This window comes from Staurois parvus, unplaced genomic scaffold (assembly GCF_062004578.1).
Source record: "Staurois parvus isolate SC_StPar_1 unplaced genomic scaffold, SC_StPar_1.0 ptg000519l, whole genome shotgun sequence".
Taxonomy (NCBI): domain Eukaryota; kingdom Metazoa; phylum Chordata; class Amphibia; order Anura; family Ranidae; genus Staurois; species Staurois parvus.
Window position 1 is genome coordinate 352230 of NW_028318315.1, and position 18903 is coordinate 371132.

An 18903-nucleotide genomic window follows, 5' to 3' on the forward strand; every position below is an offset into this window, starting at 1 on the left:
CAAATGTATGGCCCGGAAGAAGGAGACAAATAGATTGGTGAACTGACGGTTTCTGGGTCTACAGGATTATTCCTTCATGGTAACATACAGACCAAGGGCTAGGATGGGGAATATAGACCCCCTGTCCTGAGATCACATTTAATGGGCTACAGGTGTCCCAACCCTGGGGTTGAAACAAGGGGGACAAATGTAGTAGAGTGTCTCAAAGTGAGCCTGGAAATGTCCTGTTTGGGGTTTACACAACTCCCAGGCTCCTCTAGTACACTTTCAGAGATCTCTGATTCTACATCCAGTTTGGGTTTTGCACCTTTCCCTTTTGGCAATCTAGACTCAACCTGGGTCACACAGCTGGTATTCCAGAGCCTGGAGAACAGACAAGTGAGAGCTGCAGAGTTGGCTGAAGCTGTAAAACTGTACGTGGAGACTGAGAAGCGGTAGGCTAGTTAGTGCCGGGACATGGTTAGGTTTGGAGTTTTTTCCTTGTTTATTTTCTGGAGCACTGCACAGAACCTGCAAAGAAACTTGCAAATGGCACCAATAAACACAGCGCTGTTTGTCACTTTTCAATGGACTGGTATCTGGGCCTGAATGTGTGCTCAGCCCAGGGAGCTTTGTATCTGCTACCTATCCCCAGCTCACAATGGGTGATGTCCTGCTACCCATGCACTTAACCCTTTGCCTATTACCTTTGGAAATTAAGACAATTAATTTTCAAGATTTGTCTCCCACTGACTTCAGAGAGATTCACAGTAACATTTGCAAATTGGACTTTTGAACATGTACAACAGATGGCCCTGTGAATTGAACCCAAGCAAATTCGCTCATCACTATTTTTACATTGTGGGGTAGATTTACTAAAACTGGTTCACTCAGAATCTGGTGCGCCTGTGCATGGCAGCCAATCAGCTTCTTTTGTTTCCAAGGGAGGGAAAGGTGTCTAGTGGAGGGAGTCATTAAGGCCACCTGGCAAGGGGTCTTCATGATGAATTTAAAGTGTGAATGGTCATTAACATATCTCTTGTTTCCAAGGGTGGGAGAGGTCTGAGGCGTGAATTGGTCATTAACATATCTTTTGTTTCCAAGGGTGGGAGAGGTCTGAGGTGTGAATTGGTCATTAACATATCTCTTGTTTCCAAGGGTGGGAGAGGTCTGAGGTGTGAATTGGTCATTAACATATCTTTTGTTTCCAAGGGTGGGAGAGGTCTGAGGTGTGAATTGGTCATTAACATATCTCTTGTTTCCAAGGGTGGGAGAGGTCTGAGGTGTAAATTGGTCATTAACATATATTTCGTTTCCAAGGGTGGGAGAGGTAGAGGTGTGAATTGCTCATTGACATATCTCTGGTTTCCAACGGTGGGGGAGGTCTGAGGTGTGAATTGCTCATTAACATATCTCTTGTTTCCAAGGGTGGGTGAGGTCTGAGGTGTGAATGGTCATTGACATATCTCTTGTTTCCAAGGGTGGGAGAGGTCTGAGGTGTGAATTGGTCATTAACATATCTTTTGTTTCCAAGGGTGGGAGAGGTCTGAGGTGTGAATTGGTCATTAACATATCTTTTGTTTCCAAGGGTGGGAGAGGTCTGAGGTGTGAATTCCCATTAACATATCTCTTGTTTCCAAGGGTGGGCGAGGTCTGAGGTGTGAATTGGTCATTCCAATGTGTGACAAGCTTTATAAGAACATCCTGTGTTCAGTGTTTTGTCCATCTGAGCACCATGAAAACTCTTGGCATGCATTTTTCATGATGAAAAAAGGGTCTGGACAGCATCAGGAACTGGAAGAGTTAAAAAAAAAATTCAAACGCTTCTAAGCGCGATTTGCCATGTTTAGCCACGTTTATAAGCATTTTGCGAAACGCTGATAAAATTGATGTCTGAACGCAAGTTTGTTTCGTTCAAAAAAACGACTGTAAACTCAACTGCCTATAAATGAAGATGTGTACATGGACACATAGGAAAACATTAGGATGACTTCAGGGGCTGCTGAAAAAAATGCTGAACAGCTCCTGAACGTGAGTTTATCAGCTGCAGTGTACATGAGCCCTAAAAGGGGAACTTATCCTTTTAAAGGGATGAGGTGGCAACTTCAGCAGTGCACAGTCTTGTTCACAGTATGAAAAGTTTGTTTGGGCTGCAGTTTCTCTGAGCTCCACAAGATGGTGATCTCACATACCATAACAGAAAGTCTCTATGGAAGACAGGAAGTGATGTCAGGTACAGACAGGAAGTGATGTCAGGTATAAATAGGAAGTTCGGGTGAGAGGTGATTGGGGAGGAAATAGAGAGGAGACGTTGGTGGAAGTGGCAGCAGAGGAGGTAATAAGATGTTATGTTCTATTTACACCCAGTAACCCCCCGTCATGTCCGTCCTCTATAGTCACGTCCGTCCTCTTCCTCCACAGTCACATCCATCCTCTTCCTCCACAGTCACATCCATCCTCTTCCTCCATAGTCACGTCTGTCCTCTTCCTCCATAGTCACGTCTGTCCTCTTCCTCCATAGTCATGTCCGTCCTCTTCCTCCATAGTCACTGTGACATCTTTTATCTCCAGCAGATGATGATACACACATATATAGTGTGGGAACCCAGATTAACCCCTTCAGGGGCACAACATTCCCCCACTGCCGGGGCCGGAACATTCTCTGAGCTTGCGTTTTACCTGATCAGCAGCCAGAGGTAAAGGGGAGGTGTAAAACCCGGCCCCTCGCTATAAGAGAAGGTGTGAGGTGAGCCGATTACGTGGGGAGGTGGATAACCTCGTAGACGGGTGCAGTGCTACAATTTTGTCCACTGACTGGAAAGGGCAACTACATCACTTCCTTACAATGGCGTTGAATGCCCCTGGAGCGACAGTCATCACTCACTGTCAGATTTTCCTCCGAAACCTCATTCCTATTCATTAGTGTGTAGCAACAGCCCTGAAGACTGGAGAGTCCTTTCTCCTGAAACGCGTTGATGATGTACTTGTCTTTATTCTCAATAAACGCCTCTTAACCACTTAAGGAGCGCCCTATAGCAGATATACTACTACAGGGCGGCACCTACGGCAGTTACTACCTTTTGTACCACTAGCCCCTCCCTCTTAGATTGCAAGCTCCAAGGAGCAGGGCCCTCCTATCCCTCTTGTATTGAACTGTGTTGTTGCTGTATTGTCTCCCTTTATATTGTAAAGCACTGAGCAAACTGTTGGCGCTATATAAATCCTGAATAATAATTATAATGTACATTATTATTATTATACAGGATTTATATAGCGCCAACAGTTTTCACAGCGTTTTACAATATAAAGGAGACAGTACAATTACAATACATTTCAGTACAGAAGGAATATGAGGGCATGATTTTGCATTTCCGGGTAGGGGGCGCGCGTGAGCCCTACCCGCGTCGCTATTCGATGTCAATCACCGGGTCCCGGCCGGTAATTACCGAGCATCTCCGATGGGGAGGAAGATTGATTTGTTTACAAACAATCTTCCTCCCTGTCAGCTCGGGCACACTACACAGCACACCTATCCCAATCAGTGTGCTTACAGTGAAGCACACCCCCCCACCCCCTAGTAAAACACTCCCATCACACAGTTAACCCTTTGATCTCCCCTCACATTAACCCCTTCCTGCCCAGTGTCATTAGTACAGTGTCAGTGCTTTTTTTTTAGCATTGATCACTGTATTGGTATCACTGGGGATGTCAGTGACACCAAGTCCGTCCCCCCACGTGTCAGAATGTTGCTGATCACCGCCATTACTAGTACAAAAAAAAGAAATCCCAGTATATATACCGCCATTTGTAAACGCTATAACTTTAACGTAAACCAAATAATTTACACGGATTGGGGTTTTGTTTTAGGAAAGACATGGAGCAGAATACATTTTGGCATAAATTTATGACAAAATTTGATTCTTTACATTTTTTTACCGGACATGTTTAATAGCAAAAAAGTCCAAAATATAGTTTTTTTCTCAAAATTGTCAGCCTTTATTTTGCTTATAGAGCAAACAGTAAAAAACGCATAGGTGATCAAATACCACGGAAAGAAAGCTCAATTTGTGGAAAAAAGGACGTAAATTTAATTTAGCTGCAGCTAAATTAGGGTGGGGATGGGTTAATCTACCATCAAACAGCCATCTTTGGGAAGATGGCGTCTCTTGATTGGCACCAAAATGGGTCATTTATTGTAGGCACACCCACAGTGTGGGAGTAGGATAGGGACAGAATCCCGCTTGTCAGGGAGAGAATAGGTGCAATGCCAGGAAAAGGAACTGCCTGTGCAGGTTTCTCTTAACCCCTCCCCCTCCTGAGGATTTCCCTCCTTCCTGACCAGGCCATTTTTTGCGTTACGGTGCTGCAGTACTTTAACTGACAATTGCACAGTCATGCAACGCTGCACCAAAATGAAATTTGCGTCCTTTTTTTTCTCACGAATAGAGCTTTCTTTTGGTGGCATTTGATCGCCTGTGCATTTTTTTTAGTGCTATAAAAAAAAGCCTGACAATTTTGAGAAAAAAACTGTTATTTTGACTTTTTGCTATTAAACTTGTCCAGTAAAAAAATTTTAAAAATCAAAGTTCTTCATAAATTTAGGCCAAAATGTATTCTGCTCCGTGTCTTTGCTAAAAAAAAAATCCCAATACGTGTAAATTAATTGGTTACGTGAAAGTAATAGCATTTACAAATGGCGGTATAGATACTGGGCATTATTTTTTTATTTTTACTCGTAATGGTGGCGATCAGCAACTTATAGTGGGGCTGCGGCGGGCATTCTGACACTGGGGGGGAACTGACTTGGTGTCACTGACATCCCCAGTGACACCCATACAGTGATCAGTGCTAATAAAAAGGATTGACACTGTACTAATGGCACTGGGCAGGAAGGTGTTAACATGAGGGGCGATCAAAGGGTTAACTGTGTGCTGGGTGTGTTTTACTAGGGGGTGGTGTCCATGTGCTTCATTGTAAGCACACTGCTTTGGATGGCTGTGCTGTGCACATCCATCCAGAGCAGTGTGCCTGAGCTGACAGGGAGGAGAACTGTTAGTAAACAAAACAGTTCTCCTCCCCGTCGGAGATTCTTGGCAATCACTGGGTGCCAGCGAGTAATCACCGGCCCGGTACCCACTGATTGACAGTCGTGGTCACAAATGGCGGCGTGGGTAGGGCGCATGCCCCCTACCCGGAAGTGCAAAATCACGTGTATATATACGTGATTTTGCGCACCTGTGCCGCCCTGTAGCATTATTTCTGCTATAGGGCGGTCGGGAAGCGGTAAAGGACAGCACCCTGAACAAGGGATCCAAAAACTACCTCCTACCGCCAGATAGATGTTACCCAAGTGCTACTGGGGACAATTCTGGAATCCTCCCACTATGAAAGAGCTCCTTGTGCAGGATTTATCTCAGGCAGTGCCATTCCACTCATCAGTCATGTTCTTGTTTTGGACTTGACCATAAATACCATAAAATTTATGTTCAACCACCAACGTGGTGTCCTCTGTTCACATTTCTTCACTTCAGGAACCCAAACAACAATCCTCCTTCTGAATAAAAGAGGGGGTCTGGGATCAGCTAGCCTTGTATTTAAATCTAACCATGGTGTTTTCATAGATGTGTTATCACATGAGTTCCGCTAAATAGAAAAGATTTTGTATGTTGGTTATAAGCGGTTCATGTTTATACTTGCATGGACACATAGATGACAGGTGAGTCCATGGAGTAGGTTTTTTTTTGGTGTTTGATCTTTTCTATTTCCCCTAGACCTAAACAAGCAACTTCAACTTGCAGGGAGGGTACAGTCCCCCTGCAAAGGATAGTTTTTAGGTTTTCCAAGGTTGAGCTTTGAGAAAGAGATTAACCTAATACATAGCTCTCAACTAGGGGCGGATTGACCATTTGGTCACTCGGGCACTGCCCGAGGGCCCGCGGTCAGTGGGGGCCCCATGAAAGGTTCCACACATTTCACACAGTGGCAGTATATTTACCGCGGTCTGAATAATGTGTCCGCCTGAAATCAGAACACATTATTCAGACAGGAATGTGGCTTACAGCGGGGAGTCCGACATGGGAGCAGATAAGGAGCGAGGACTGTCAGTGATGGCGAGGAGAGTCGGGAGGCGGCAGCAGCAGCAGAAGCCCCCGATCCAGGAAGTAGCTCAAATTAGGTGAATAGACATGGAATCCTTCACCACTTGGTCTCTCCCCAACTTGCACCCTCTCTCTTTCTCTCTGTCCCTCTTACACACTCTCTCTCTCACCCTCTCCCTCTCTCTCCCTCTCTTTCTCACCCTTCTGCTCTCTCACCCCTCCTCTCTCTCACCCTCCCTCACCCTTCCTCTTTCCCACCCTCCCTCACCCTTCCTCACCCTCCCTCACCCTTCCTCTCTCTCCCTCACCCTTCCTCTCTCTCCCTCACCCTCCCTCACCTTTCTTCTCTCGCTCACCCTCCCTCTCTTTCTCTCTCCCCCTCCCCTCTCTCTCTTTACCCCCCCCCCTCTCTCTCACCATCCCTATCTCTCTCTCACCCTCTCTCTCCCCCTATCTCTCTCATCCTCCCTCTCTCTCATCCTCCCTCTCTCACCCTCTCTCTCTCCCTCTTGCTCTCCCTCCCTCCCTCTCTCGCCCCCTCTCTCTCTCCCTCTCATCCTCTCTCTCATCCTCTCCCTCTCCCTTACCACCCCCCCCCTCTCTCTCTCTCTCATCCTTCCTTCCTTCCTCTCTCTCTCGCCCTCTCACCATCTCCTTCCCTCTCCCTCTCTCTCCATCTCCCTCTCTCTCATACTCTCTCTCCCTTACTCTTCCCCTCTCTCTCTCCCTCACCCTTCCTACCTCTCTCTCTCCCTACCTCTTTCTCCCTCACCCTTCCTCTCTCTCTCTCACTCACCCTCTTTCTCTATCACCTTCACACTCTCTCTCACCCCTCTCTCTCACCCCCTTTCTCTCTCTCACTCCCTCTCTACCCCTCTCTCTCTCACTCCCTCTCTAACCATCTCTCTCACCCCCTCTCTCCCCCCCCCCTGGTCTGTCAGGGAAAAAAACAGGGTTGTGGGGGCTTGGCCCCCCTGCCAGGAAAGAGGCTGAGTGGGAGCTGAACAGCCGCACAAGGCAATTAACCTCTCAGTCACTGGGCATCTTTACTGTACAATGTAACCAGCAGGCATTGCCTACAGTCCTCCGAAAACCACATCCATTTTTGTGCATGCCGCACTTCTTTTTGTGCTGTCAGGGCCCAAACTATGTTCTTGCACACAGGCCCACTACTTTTATAAATTGCCCCTGGTTGCATCATAAAGATGACTGCAATGCCACAGCCATCTTTAAACCTGGAAGTGCCCAGCGGCTTCTACAGAAAGAAGCCAGGAACTTTCTTGCAGGCTATGCTGCGGTAGATATATAAATACCCCCCTGTGGAGCTGAGCTGCTATATGTAGGTGGGGCATTGTGTGGGTGTGGCTTGAGTGTGGGTGGGGACACAGGGGGCCTCATTATCTCCTATTGCCCAGGGGCCCCATGAGTTGTCAGTCCGCCCCTGCTTCCAACTGTCCCTGATTTCGAGGGTCTGTCCCTGATTTGGAGCAAAGTCCCTCTGTCCCTCTTTCCTCCTCATTTGTCCCTCCCCATTTGTCCCTAGCAGAGCCATACAAAACAGTGTACTTACAGTGAATCACACACAGCTCCCATAGTGAAACAGCAGTTAACCCTTTGATCGCCCCACATGTTAATTCCTTCCTGCCCAGTGCCATTAGTACAGTGTCAGTGCGTTTTATTAGCACTGATCACTGTATTGGTGTCACTGGGGATGTCAGTGCCACCAAGTCAGTTCCCCCCAGTGTCAGAATGCCCGCCGCAGTCCCGCTATAAGTCACTGATCGCCGCCATAATTAGTAAAAAAAAATCCCAGTATATATACCGCCATTTGCAAACGGTATCATTTTCATGTAAACCAATTAATTTACATGTATTGATTTTTTTTATTTTTTCACTGAACATGTTTAATAGCAAAAAGTCAAAAATATTGTTTTTTTTTTCTCAAAATTGTCAGTCTTTTTTTATTTATTGTGCAAAAAATAATGCACGGGTGATCAAATACCATCGAAAGAAAGCACTATTTGTGGGGAAAAAAGGATGTAAATTTCATTTGGGTGCAGTGTTGCATGACCGCGCATATTCCCAAATATTGAGGACCCTGACATTGTGATTCGTATGGAGCTGGTTCAATCGACTAACGGATTATGGATTCTCTGACTTGCTCCAGTCACAGGATAACTCTTGGTAAAAGTTTTATTTCTGTTTTTATTCCCTTTTATTTTATAGTCAATAGTCTATGTGTGTCTTCTTGTATTTTTTGTATTTTCTGTAACTTTTTATACTTTGTACATATTTTATGCACTGCCCACTTTCAGGATATTAAATCTTAAAATTAATAAGTGACTTCTGTGTATTTAAGCTCGGGCTCATATCTTTGGAGAGATTAGATTGTATTGTATGTTAGTGTCTTTATATGCTCGGTCAAGCTCATTGCCAATCTGTATGCAATTGCACTGCGTGTTGGCAGATTGTAAAGGTAACAGATCTGCCAGACGGAGATCTGTATGTGGGGTGTCCCAGCAGACCGTTCTGCGGATAAACTGTTGGATGGTGGCAAGCTACCGTTTGTGGTGTGTCTGGTGGGGGGGGGGGGGGGTGTGGACAGTGGGAGAGTGATTAACACCGGGGTTCTGGCTTATAGGATGGCTGGAGGAATCCTAGAAGGGTGTGTGATTGTTAAGCTGCTCCTCAACTCGAATTAGTTTACCCGATTGTATGTGATCACAGTGTGTGCTCCACCAGCTGGATTGGAGTGGAGTCTCCCTCCGGTGGTGGCCAAGAGGTAGTGCGGGCTGTGAAAGTATATCACGGCTGATCTTATATACAGTTTTATATATTCAAAGTTAAGTCCCCCTTATTCCCTCTTACCCCAAGTCACGGCCGCATGTGCGTGCCTCCGTTAGCTAGTCGCTGTGGGTGTGGTGTGTGAGTAAACACGTGACAGGGGGATTCATGGTTTCTGTATTTTTGTATGTTTGTAGGTGTCTTATAGTCTGGCTTCAGTCCTGTGTATTATAGTTTTGGTGACTCTGCAAGCAACAGCTTCAAAAATACAAACACTGGAGGGGAGCATATCCCTACATATGTTCCAGTTCCTATTGGGTACAGCCCGCCTATTAACACCTTACATCCCCATCCTAATATTGTATAACCAATACAGTCCAAATAATTTTATTTCTACAGAGAAACCTGTATAGATCACATGACCACATCAATGAGGATGGAGGAGGACCAGAGTCACATGACTGAGAGGATACTAAACCTCACCCTGGAGATCATCTACCTGCTGACCGGAGAGGTGAGGAGGATTCTGGGAGGTCACATGACATCACTCTTATCTCTATTAATAAAACACAGACCTGACCGGAGAGGTGAGGGGGATTCTGGGAGGTCACATGACATCACTCTTATCTCTATTAATAAAACACAGACCTGACCGGAGAGGTGAGGAGGATTCTGGGAGGTCACATGACATAACTCTTATCTCTATTAATAAAACAAAGAGCTAACCGGAGAGGTGAGGAGGATTCTGGGATTCTAACATGATATTCCTTTTGGTTCCTAAATACAGAGATTTCCTCCTCTTCAGTCAGGTGATCATATGACCATCACAGTGCCTCCATGTGACCCCCTAAAACCTGAGAGACACAACATGCAGAAGATTCTAGAAGTCACCAAGAAGATGATGGAGCTGCTGACAGGAGAGGTGAGCGGTGCCGGGAATTCTGGGACATTCTCCAGTAACAGACAAGGGATGTGTCTGGATGGTGACTGTATCATTGTGTGTGTCAGGTTCCTATAAGGTGTCAGGGTGTCACTGTCTATTTCTCCATGGAGGAGTGGGAGTATTTAGAAGGACACAAGGATCTCTACAAGGACGTCATGATGGACAATCAGCCGCCCCTCACATCACCGGGTAAGAGGAGACTTTATTGTAAAGGAGAGAGCAGTACGGAGGATCCACCTAGATCCCCCATCATCTGATAAACACATAGAAACAATGGATTCAGTCAGTGTGTGTGTTTCCTACAGATGGATCCAGTCATGGGAACCCACCAGAGAGATGTCCCCGTCCTCTGTATTCCCGGGATTCCACACAGGAAGGTCACACCATCCCTCACCATCATCAGGTAGATGGATCCAGTCATGGGAACCCACCAGAGAGATGTCCCCGTCCTCTGTATTCCCGGGATTCCACACAGGAAGGTCACACCATCCCTCACCATCATCAGGTAGATGGATCCAGTCATGGGAACCCACCAGAGAGATGTCCCCGTCCTCTGTATTCCCGGGATTCCACACAGGAAGGTCACACCATCCCTCACCATCATCAGGTAGGTGAGGAACAATCACTGATAGTATCATTAGGATCTGTACATTATCTGCATTGTTACCATTGATGGCATTTTTATTATATATTCAGAGTGGAAACCTGAGAGATTCTAAAGTTGAGGTTAAATCAGAAGAAGAAGAGGCGTATGTGAGGGATGATCAGCAGTCTATGGAGGAGGATGGAATAACGGGGACATTTATAGGGGAGGACACTCCTACAGAGATCAGCACAGGTGGGTCATGAACACTAAATCCATTCCTCCACCCATACTGCTCACTGATTGGTCCAGAGTAGGGCGGGGACTGGGTGATATCAGCCTGTAATCCCCTGGTCACTTTCCTGAGCTGTGTTCCCCGTCCTGTATTCCTGGATTTCTCTCGGATAATCTTCCTTCTCTGTGCTGCAGACACAATTTATGTATCTAGACTGGATTTATGGAGATTCTGGGGATCAGCCGTCAGCAAAATGTTGACTTTCACCATAAGTGTTGCTCAACCTAGGCACCTGGGCCTTGGATCTTCTTCCCCATGTCCAGGTCTAGCAAGATCTCTGACAGAACAATTCTCCCAGGGTTACTTGTTCTGTAGTCTGCTGGCTGTGCCGGGTGGAGGGATATGTCTGTATAGTCTCAGACCCAAGTCACTGAGTGCAGTCTCAGGAGGTGGGAGGCAGCGGTGTGCACATACCGTAAGGAGGTGCAGTACTTCTTGTGTTGGGAAGATGGCAATAACCCAATGATGGTGGTCTTCAGGATCAGTCAAGTCTTCATCTTGGTTGTTCTCCCCCCATCCTCACTCTCTGACCTCTGGTGGGGCTCAGCCCCGCTGTTCTTCATGACTAAATCATGGACTAAATAAGGAAGTGCAATACTTCCTGTGTTGGGAAGATGGCGATGAGTGATAGAGGGGGTGGGGACCCTCGTCCTATAATCCCCTCATCACTGTCCCTCCTATAAAAGACAGTTCTCGTTGTTTTTTCATGCTCTGACTAAGGCTACTTTCACACTGTTCCATGGCAAAAACACATATGTGTTTTTTACAAGATTTTAGGTGCGGTTTTTAACCGTTTCAATACCGGGCACTTTTCCCCCTTCCTGCCCAGGCCATTTTTCAGGTTTCAGCGCTCTCACACTTTGAATGACAATTGCGCGGTCATACAACATTGTACCCAAACTAAAATTTTATCATTTTCTTGACACAACTAGAGCTTTCTTTTGGTGGTATTTAATCACCGCTGGGGTTTTTATTTTTTGCTAAATTAACAAAAAAAGACCAAAAATTTTGAAAAAAAAACACATTTTTCTTTGTTTCTGTTATAAAAGTTTACAAATAAATAATTGTTCTTCATAAATTTAGGCCGAGATGTATTCTGCTACATGTCTTTGGTGAAAATAACCCAAATTAGGATGTATTATTTAGTTTGTAGTAAAGTTATAGAGTTCCCAAACTATGGTATAGATCTGAATATTGATCAATCCTGAAGTACTGACAGCCAATCTAATTTCTTGAGGTCCAAGAATGTCAGAACAGTACAGATATCCCCCAAATGTCAGAATAGTACAGATATCCCCCAAATGTCAGAATAGTACAGATATCCCCCAAATGTCAGAATAGTACAGATATCTCCCAAATGTCAGGACAGTACAGATATCCCCCAAATGTCAGAACAGTACAGATATCCCCCAAATGTCAGAATAGTACAGATATCCCCCAAATGTCAGAATAGTACAGATATCCCCCAAATGTCAGAATAGTACAGATATCCCCCAAATGTCAGAACAGTACAGATATCCCCAAATGACCCCTTTTTGCAGAGTAGACAGTCCGACGTACTTCATAAGAGGAATGGCGAGTTTTTTGAAGTTGTATTTTTTTGTCATAATTTTTCGGAAAATGAAAAAATTAAAATAAATTATTTTCACTATTTTTTTTTTACATACTGTCACCAGTGCAGTACAGCGTCATCATATAACTGGCATGGCGGTGATCAGGGACACTGACTGGTGACAGTATGAAAAAAAAAAATATATATATATATATTTTTTTTTTTTATTATATTTAATTTTTTATTACATTTTTTTTTAAGATTTTGTTTCATATTTTACTATGACCAAAGTAGTACAATGTTACCATAGTAACATTGTACTACTTTGGGGAAGGGATCAGTATTTTTTTTTTTTACACAATTTGCTTATAGCAAAGAATTACTTTGCTATAAGCAAGCATTTACCTGAATGAAATCGATTCATTCAGCTTTTTTTTTTTTTTTTTTGTGCTTAGCTGTGATTTGGTCACAGCTAATCACATGACATGTGCATGTGATTAGCTGTGACCATTCACAGCTAGGCACTAGTATACAATGGATGGCATCATGAATGAAGCCATCCATTGTATACAACTGTCATGTGACCTGCTGTGATTGGTCACAGCAGGTCACATGGTACCAGCAACGGGAGGCGGTACTCGGATCTGTCATCGGCCGTGTCCGAGGTGCACGGCCGGTGACAGATCGCACTGCTGCGCCGCTCTGCATTAGCGCAAACTGCGCATGTGCGGGAGCACGCCAAATGGCGTGCACCCGGAGTGCAGAGACAATTTTGAAGCCGCCAAACGGCCATTGGCCGGGCGGCTAATGGTTAAAGGACATGTGACTCCGCACCAAAAACGCAACACAGGTGCATTTTTTTTTTATAACTCCTTTATTTGTAAATTTTTCTGGTAAGGTAGCCAAAAATCGTACAATATAAAGTACACAGAAGCTACAAAACATGGCAATAAATGAGCCAAATATAACAAATAAACAAGTAAATGAGCAGCATTATGGTGTATAATAGGCAACAACATAATAAATCAGTTACGTGGTCACAGTATGGCCCCTGAGTGGCTAAGAAGGCAAAGGTCTAATCACAAGCAACCAGCTGCACGGGCCATATGGGAAACCAGGGCATCCCGAAATCTCAGAAAAGGGGAAAGGAGGTCCACAGGTATGTTGTTTTAAATGCGTTTTTGCTGTGTTTTTCATTGATTTCAAAGGGGAGGTACTTTTTTACTTCTTTTTTTTTTACCGCACCTAAAATGTAGCAAGTAGGACTGTGAAAAACACACCAAAGTCACCACATACTCCAGTGGCCCCCCTTTTTGGGAACCCATGCTTTCCCCCCGGACAAAACCCTCAACATTTTGCATGGTGGGTTACCAAGAGCCTTTACAGAATAGCCCACTTTGTAGACTACAGGGGAAATGGACAATTTTCTTATTTCCAGGACCCTACAAATGCCCCCCTTCAGAGACTTTCCACCTTTGTCAAATCACTTATTATTTACAGGGTCAAGATCCGGAGGATATCACTACCAGGACCTTCTATGAGAACAGGTGTCTGCATAATCCTGGCATGCGTGGTAGCATTTCGGAGTTATACTCCCTGTTTGCAGACCAAGGCCCTAAACCTTCCTACCAATTGGCTTGGGAGTAGGATCTAGGGGAAACAATAGAATGGGATGTTTGGTCCCAATGGTCAACCATGGTGCACAGGGGAATTCTCAACACATCCCTGGTTGAGTTCCTGTGGATATCACTACCAGGACCTTCTATGAGAATAGGTGTCTGCATAATCCTGGTATGCGTGGTAGCATTTCGGAGTTATACTCCCTGTTTGCAGACCAAGGCCCTAAACTTTCCTACCAGTTGGCTTGGGAGTAGGAATAGAATAGGATGTTTGGTCCCAATGGTCAACCATGGTGCACAGGGGAATTCTCAACACTACCCTGGTGGAGTTGAACTACAAAGTGCTGGTATCTCGTTCCAACATGGTTGGCTAAGATCTACCCTGATTCCTCGCCGCTATGTTTCAGGGGGTGTGGGCAAGTGGGCCGCGTACCACGTCTGGTGGTCCTCCCCGAAGGTTCAATGGTTTTGGACCAGAATATTCAATTTGCTTTATACAGTGACTGGGTTCAATGTCCTCAAAAATGCCAAGATGGCACTATTTTCTGATCTGTGGAGCGAGCTACCCAAGCACCTCAGAATTCTTGCCTCCTATATCTTTTCGGCAGCCCAGATTACTGTAGCGTGAGTGTGGAAAACACCTGTGATCGACCTTGTGCTAGTCAAACGAAAAAAAAACTTGTGGATAATGATTAATGAGAACTTGGCTAGCATCCTCTAGGACAAACCGCTTTGATTTGAAAAAATATAGAACCCCTGGATTAGATACCTTCAATCTCCCTAGTGGGTGGGGTGGCCTGGAGGTAGGTAGATGGGAACGTGGTGATCAGTCTCATTCTTCACTTTTTTTCTTTCTTTCCCTCCACTCCTCTTTTACCTCTATTACTTAGATTTTCATGCTAACCTCCCCTCCCTTCATTACTTCCTCCATCCCCTCCCTTTTCTTTATTGCTACAAACTTGAAGGGTTCCCTATCCTAACATAGGAGTTATTGGGCACCGGGAACCTTCTACGGTTCGATGGTAACCATTCATATTGCTCTAAAGCTATTCAGCTGCAATGCATATAATGTAGAACTGCCAAATACTCTGTGGTATTAGGACTCCCGTGTCACCTATAAATGCCCAGATGGGACCTTTCTGCACTATGAGTGAGGAATATCCAGCAGCACAGTGGCTAAATGGTTAGCACTTCCGCCTGGCAGTACTAGGGTCATTGGTTTGAATTCCAACCACAGCATCACCTGCCTGGAGTTTGCATGTTCTCCCTGTGCCTGTGTGGCGTTCTTCCGGGTACTCCAGTTTCCTTCCACACTCCAAAGACATGCTGGTAGGTTAATTGGCTCCTGTCTAAATTGTCCCTAGTATGTGTATGTATGAATGTAAGTTGGGGACCTTAGATTGTACGCCCCTTGAGGGTCAGGGACTGATGGGAATGTACAATATATATGTAAATCACTGTGTAAATTGACGGAGCTATAGAAGTACCTGAAATAAATATCCAACACCTGAAGGCACAGCTAACTATGGCTTACCACCGCTATGGGCTTCAGCATGATGAGGAAGAAGGAGGAGGAAGGTCCTGCTATTTGACATCTATCTGTTCGTACTTGTACAATACTGTTTTTGAAACATTTTTCAATAAAAATACTTAGAAGAGAAAAAACCACTTGCCCTGTGCCTGATCAGTGTGAAGAGCGCCATAGTCACTTGGTTTTCTTCCTTTTTAATGCAATAGCGGAAGAAAAAACAGATCAGCGTGAAAGCAGCCTAAGGTCCATGAATAGAGAAATGACCTGGTAGGAGATCAGAGGAGCCATTTCCTAGTTCCCTTGAGGGTGGATTTGTAAGCTCCTCAGAGACCAAGCTTCCTGATGTGGGCAGAGTCCTGGTTTGGGGGAACCAATCTGCAGTGGGAGTTTTCAGGATCAGTTCAGTCTTCATCTTGGTTGTTCTCCCCCCAGCCTCACTCTCTGACCTCTGGTGGTCTGTGATTTTGCACACCCCTGCCGCTCTGTAGCAGTATATCTGCTATAGGCAGGTCGGGAAGCGGTTAAACAGAAAGTGATAATGAGGGAGGAGTCAATACCCCAATGATGGTGGTCTTCAGGATCAGTCCAGTCTTCATCTTGGTTGTTCTCCCCCCATCCTCACTCTCTGACCTCTGGTGGGGCTCAGCCCCGCTGTTCTTCATGACTAAATCATGGAGTAAATAAGGAAGTGCAGTACTTCTTGTGTTGGGAAGATGGCGATGAGTGATAGATGGGGTGGGGACCCTCGTCCTATAATCCCCTCATCACTGTCCCTCCTATAAAAGACAGTTCTGGTTGTTTTCTCACTCTCTGACTAAGGTCCATGAATAAAGAAATGACCTGGTAGGAGATCAGAGGAGCCATTTCCTAGTTCCCTTGAGGGTGGAATTGTAAGCTCCTCAGAGACCAAGCTGCCTGATGTGGGCGGAGTCCTGGTTTGGGGGAACCAATCAGCTCCTGTCTAGTAATCCTCTTTGTCTTTGTATTTTAGTCCATGGCCGGGAGATGAGGAAAACCTCCGAGGATTGTCTCACTTTGTCTCCAGACTGGAAAGTAGAAGATGAGGACATCACACAGTATAGTCCAGGAGAAAACCCGATCTCCAATGTCCATCCGGCACCACCCAGTGTAGATGGACCATCGGATTCCTCGTATCCTGAGGAACCTCAGACTGTGCGGTACCGGGCCGGCCTTCCAACAGGGAAGAGCTTCTCCTGTACTGAGTGCGGGAAGGGTTTCCGTTTCAAATCTGCTTTAGATATGCATAAAAGATCTCACACGGGTGAGAAGCCATTTTCCTGTTCAGAGTGCGGGAAATGTTTTTCACAGAAGTCACATCTTTACAGACATCAGAGATCTCACACGGGGGAAAAGCCGTATTCCTGTCCTGAGCGTGGGAAAAGTTTTGTAAATAAATTAAAGCTTGTCACACATCAAAGGTCTCACACGGGGGATAAGCCGTATTCCTGTTCAGAGTGTGGAAAATGTTTTGTACAAAAATCAGAACTTATTAAACATCAGAGATCTCACACGGGGGAGAGGCCATTTTCCTGTCATGAGTGTGGAAAATGTTTTTCAGTTGGGTCGAATCTTTACCGTCATCAGAGATTGCACACCGGTGAGAAGCCTTATTTCCATACGAAGTTCAGGAAAGGTCTTGTACAAAAATCAAAGCTTGTCAGACATCAGAGGTCTCACACAAACCAGAAGCTGTATTCCTGTAAGGAGTGCGGGAAATGTTTTTCAAGAAAGTCAATTCTTTACAATCATCAGCGATTGCACACAGGTGAGAAACTGTATTCCTGTCCTGAGTGTAGTAAATTTTTTATACAAAAATCAGAGCTGGTTACACATCATAGATCTCACATAGGGGGAAAGCAATATTCCTGTCCTAATTGTGGGAAATGTTTTTCATATCAGTCCAATCTTCACAAACATCAGAGATTGCACACAAGTGAGAATCCGTATTTCTGTTCTGAGTGCGGGAAATGTTTTATAGGAAAATCAAAACTTGTCAGACATCAACGATCTCACACGCAGGAAAAGCCGTATTCCTGTCCTGAGTGCGGGAAATGTTTTTCACAGAAGTCCAATCTTTACAGACATCAGAGATCTCACACAGGGGAAAAGCCACATTCCTGTCCTGAGTGCGGAAGATGTTTTTCAGATATGTCCAATCTTCATAATCATCAGAGATCTCACACAGGTGAGAAGCCACATTTCTGTTCTGAGTGCGGGAAATGTTTTATACGAAAAACAGAACTTGTCACACATCAGAGATCTCACACGAAGGAGAAGCCATTTTCCTGTCCTGAATGCGGGAAATGTTTTTCACAGAAGCCACATCTTTACACACATCTGAGACTGCACACGGGGGAGAAGCCGTATTCCTGTCCTGAGTGCGGGAAATGTTTTTCACAGAAGTCCCATCTTTACAAACATCAGAAATTGCACACGGGGGAGACACCACTTTTCTGTCCTGAGTGAGGGAAATGTTCCTCACTGAAGTCCTCTCTTCCAATACATCGGGGTCCCACACAACCTTCGAGGTGTATTAGTGCCTTGAGTGCGGGAAATGTCTTCTAGGTGAATGTTGCTGGACATCCCAGCTCTCATGTGGGGAAGAAGCACACCCTGATATACACCTCAGATATACTCCATGGCTGATCTTCATCATGGAAGAAACCGTTCATAAGGAGATCAGAGGTCACCAAAGATTGTGTGTTGGACATTGATAGCAGGAGAAAAATTAAAATGGAGTAATTTCCTCATTGGCTGAGTATATTTTTTGGTGTAAACTTTCACAAACACTTAGGTCTGTTTTTAAAAAAGAAAACATTCACCCAGCCCTAACCAATGTTGGTTTTTCTTATTTCATACAGTGATTTCCTATTACCATTGGCTCAATCTCTGTCCAAAATGTGGTATTTCTCTATTTTTCCTGATGGAGGTACACTATATTGCCAAAAGTATTGGTCTCCTGCCTTTCCATGCACATGGACTTTAATGGCCCCCCCAGTCTTAGTCCATAGGGTTCAATATTGAGTTGGCCCCGCCCTTTGCAGCTATAACAGCTTCAACTCTTCTGGGAAGGCCGTCCACAAGGTTTAGGAGGGTGTCTATGGGAAGGTTGGACCATTCTTCCAGAAGCACATTTGTGAGGTCAGGCACTGATGTCGGGGGAGGAGCCCTGGCTAGCAGTCTCCACTCTAATTCATCCCAAAGGTGTTCTATGGGGTTGAGGTCAGGACTCTGTGCAGGCCAGTCAAGTTCCTCCACCCCACACTGGCTCCTCCATGTCTTTATGGACCTTGCTTTGTGCACTGGTGTGCAGTCATGTTGGAACAGGAAGGGGCAATCCCCAAACTCTTCCCACAAAGTTGGGAGCATGAAATTGTCCAAAATGTCACCTTAAGAGTTCCCTTCACTGGAACTAGGGGGCCAAGCCCAACCCCTGAAAGACAACCCCACACCATAATCCCCCCTCCACCAAACTTTACACTTGGCACAATGGAATCA

At 45.2% G+C, this 18903-nt stretch overlaps 1 protein-coding gene across 1 annotated transcript; it reads left to right on the forward strand.

Moving 5' to 3' along the window:
* The first annotated feature begins 2261 nt into the window (after positions 1 to 2261).
* Positions 2262 to 18155, forward strand: LOC149451792 (uncharacterized). The gene is made up of 5 exons (XM_089690133.1): positions 2262 to 2314; positions 9261 to 9375; positions 9649 to 9783; positions 10501 to 10642; positions 16376 to 18155. The coding sequence occupies exons 2-5, from the start codon at positions 9280 to 9282 to the stop codon at positions 17869 to 17871; spliced, it is 1869 nt and encodes a 622-aa protein (XP_089546259.1). The 5' UTR covers positions 2262 to 2314; positions 9261 to 9279; the 3' UTR covers positions 17872 to 18155.
* The last annotated feature ends 748 nt before the right edge of the window (positions 18156 to 18903 follow it).

What these genes read in the sequence shown, in the direction of transcription:
- LOC149451792 (XM_089690133.1), top strand. Translation starts at nt 9,280, where the DNA reads ATGACCACATCAATGAGGATGGAGGAGGACCAGAGTCACATGACTGAG. An exon ending in TGGAGCTGCTGACAGGAGAG is followed by an intron (nt 9,784 to 10,500) that starts GTGAGCGGTGCC and finishes TTATATATTCAG; the next exon opens with AGTGGAAACCTGAGAGATTC. An exon ending in TCCTACAGAGATCAGCACAG is followed by an intron (nt 10,643 to 16,375) that starts GTGGGTCATGAA and finishes TTTGTATTTTAG; the next exon opens with TCCATGGCCGGGAGATGAGG.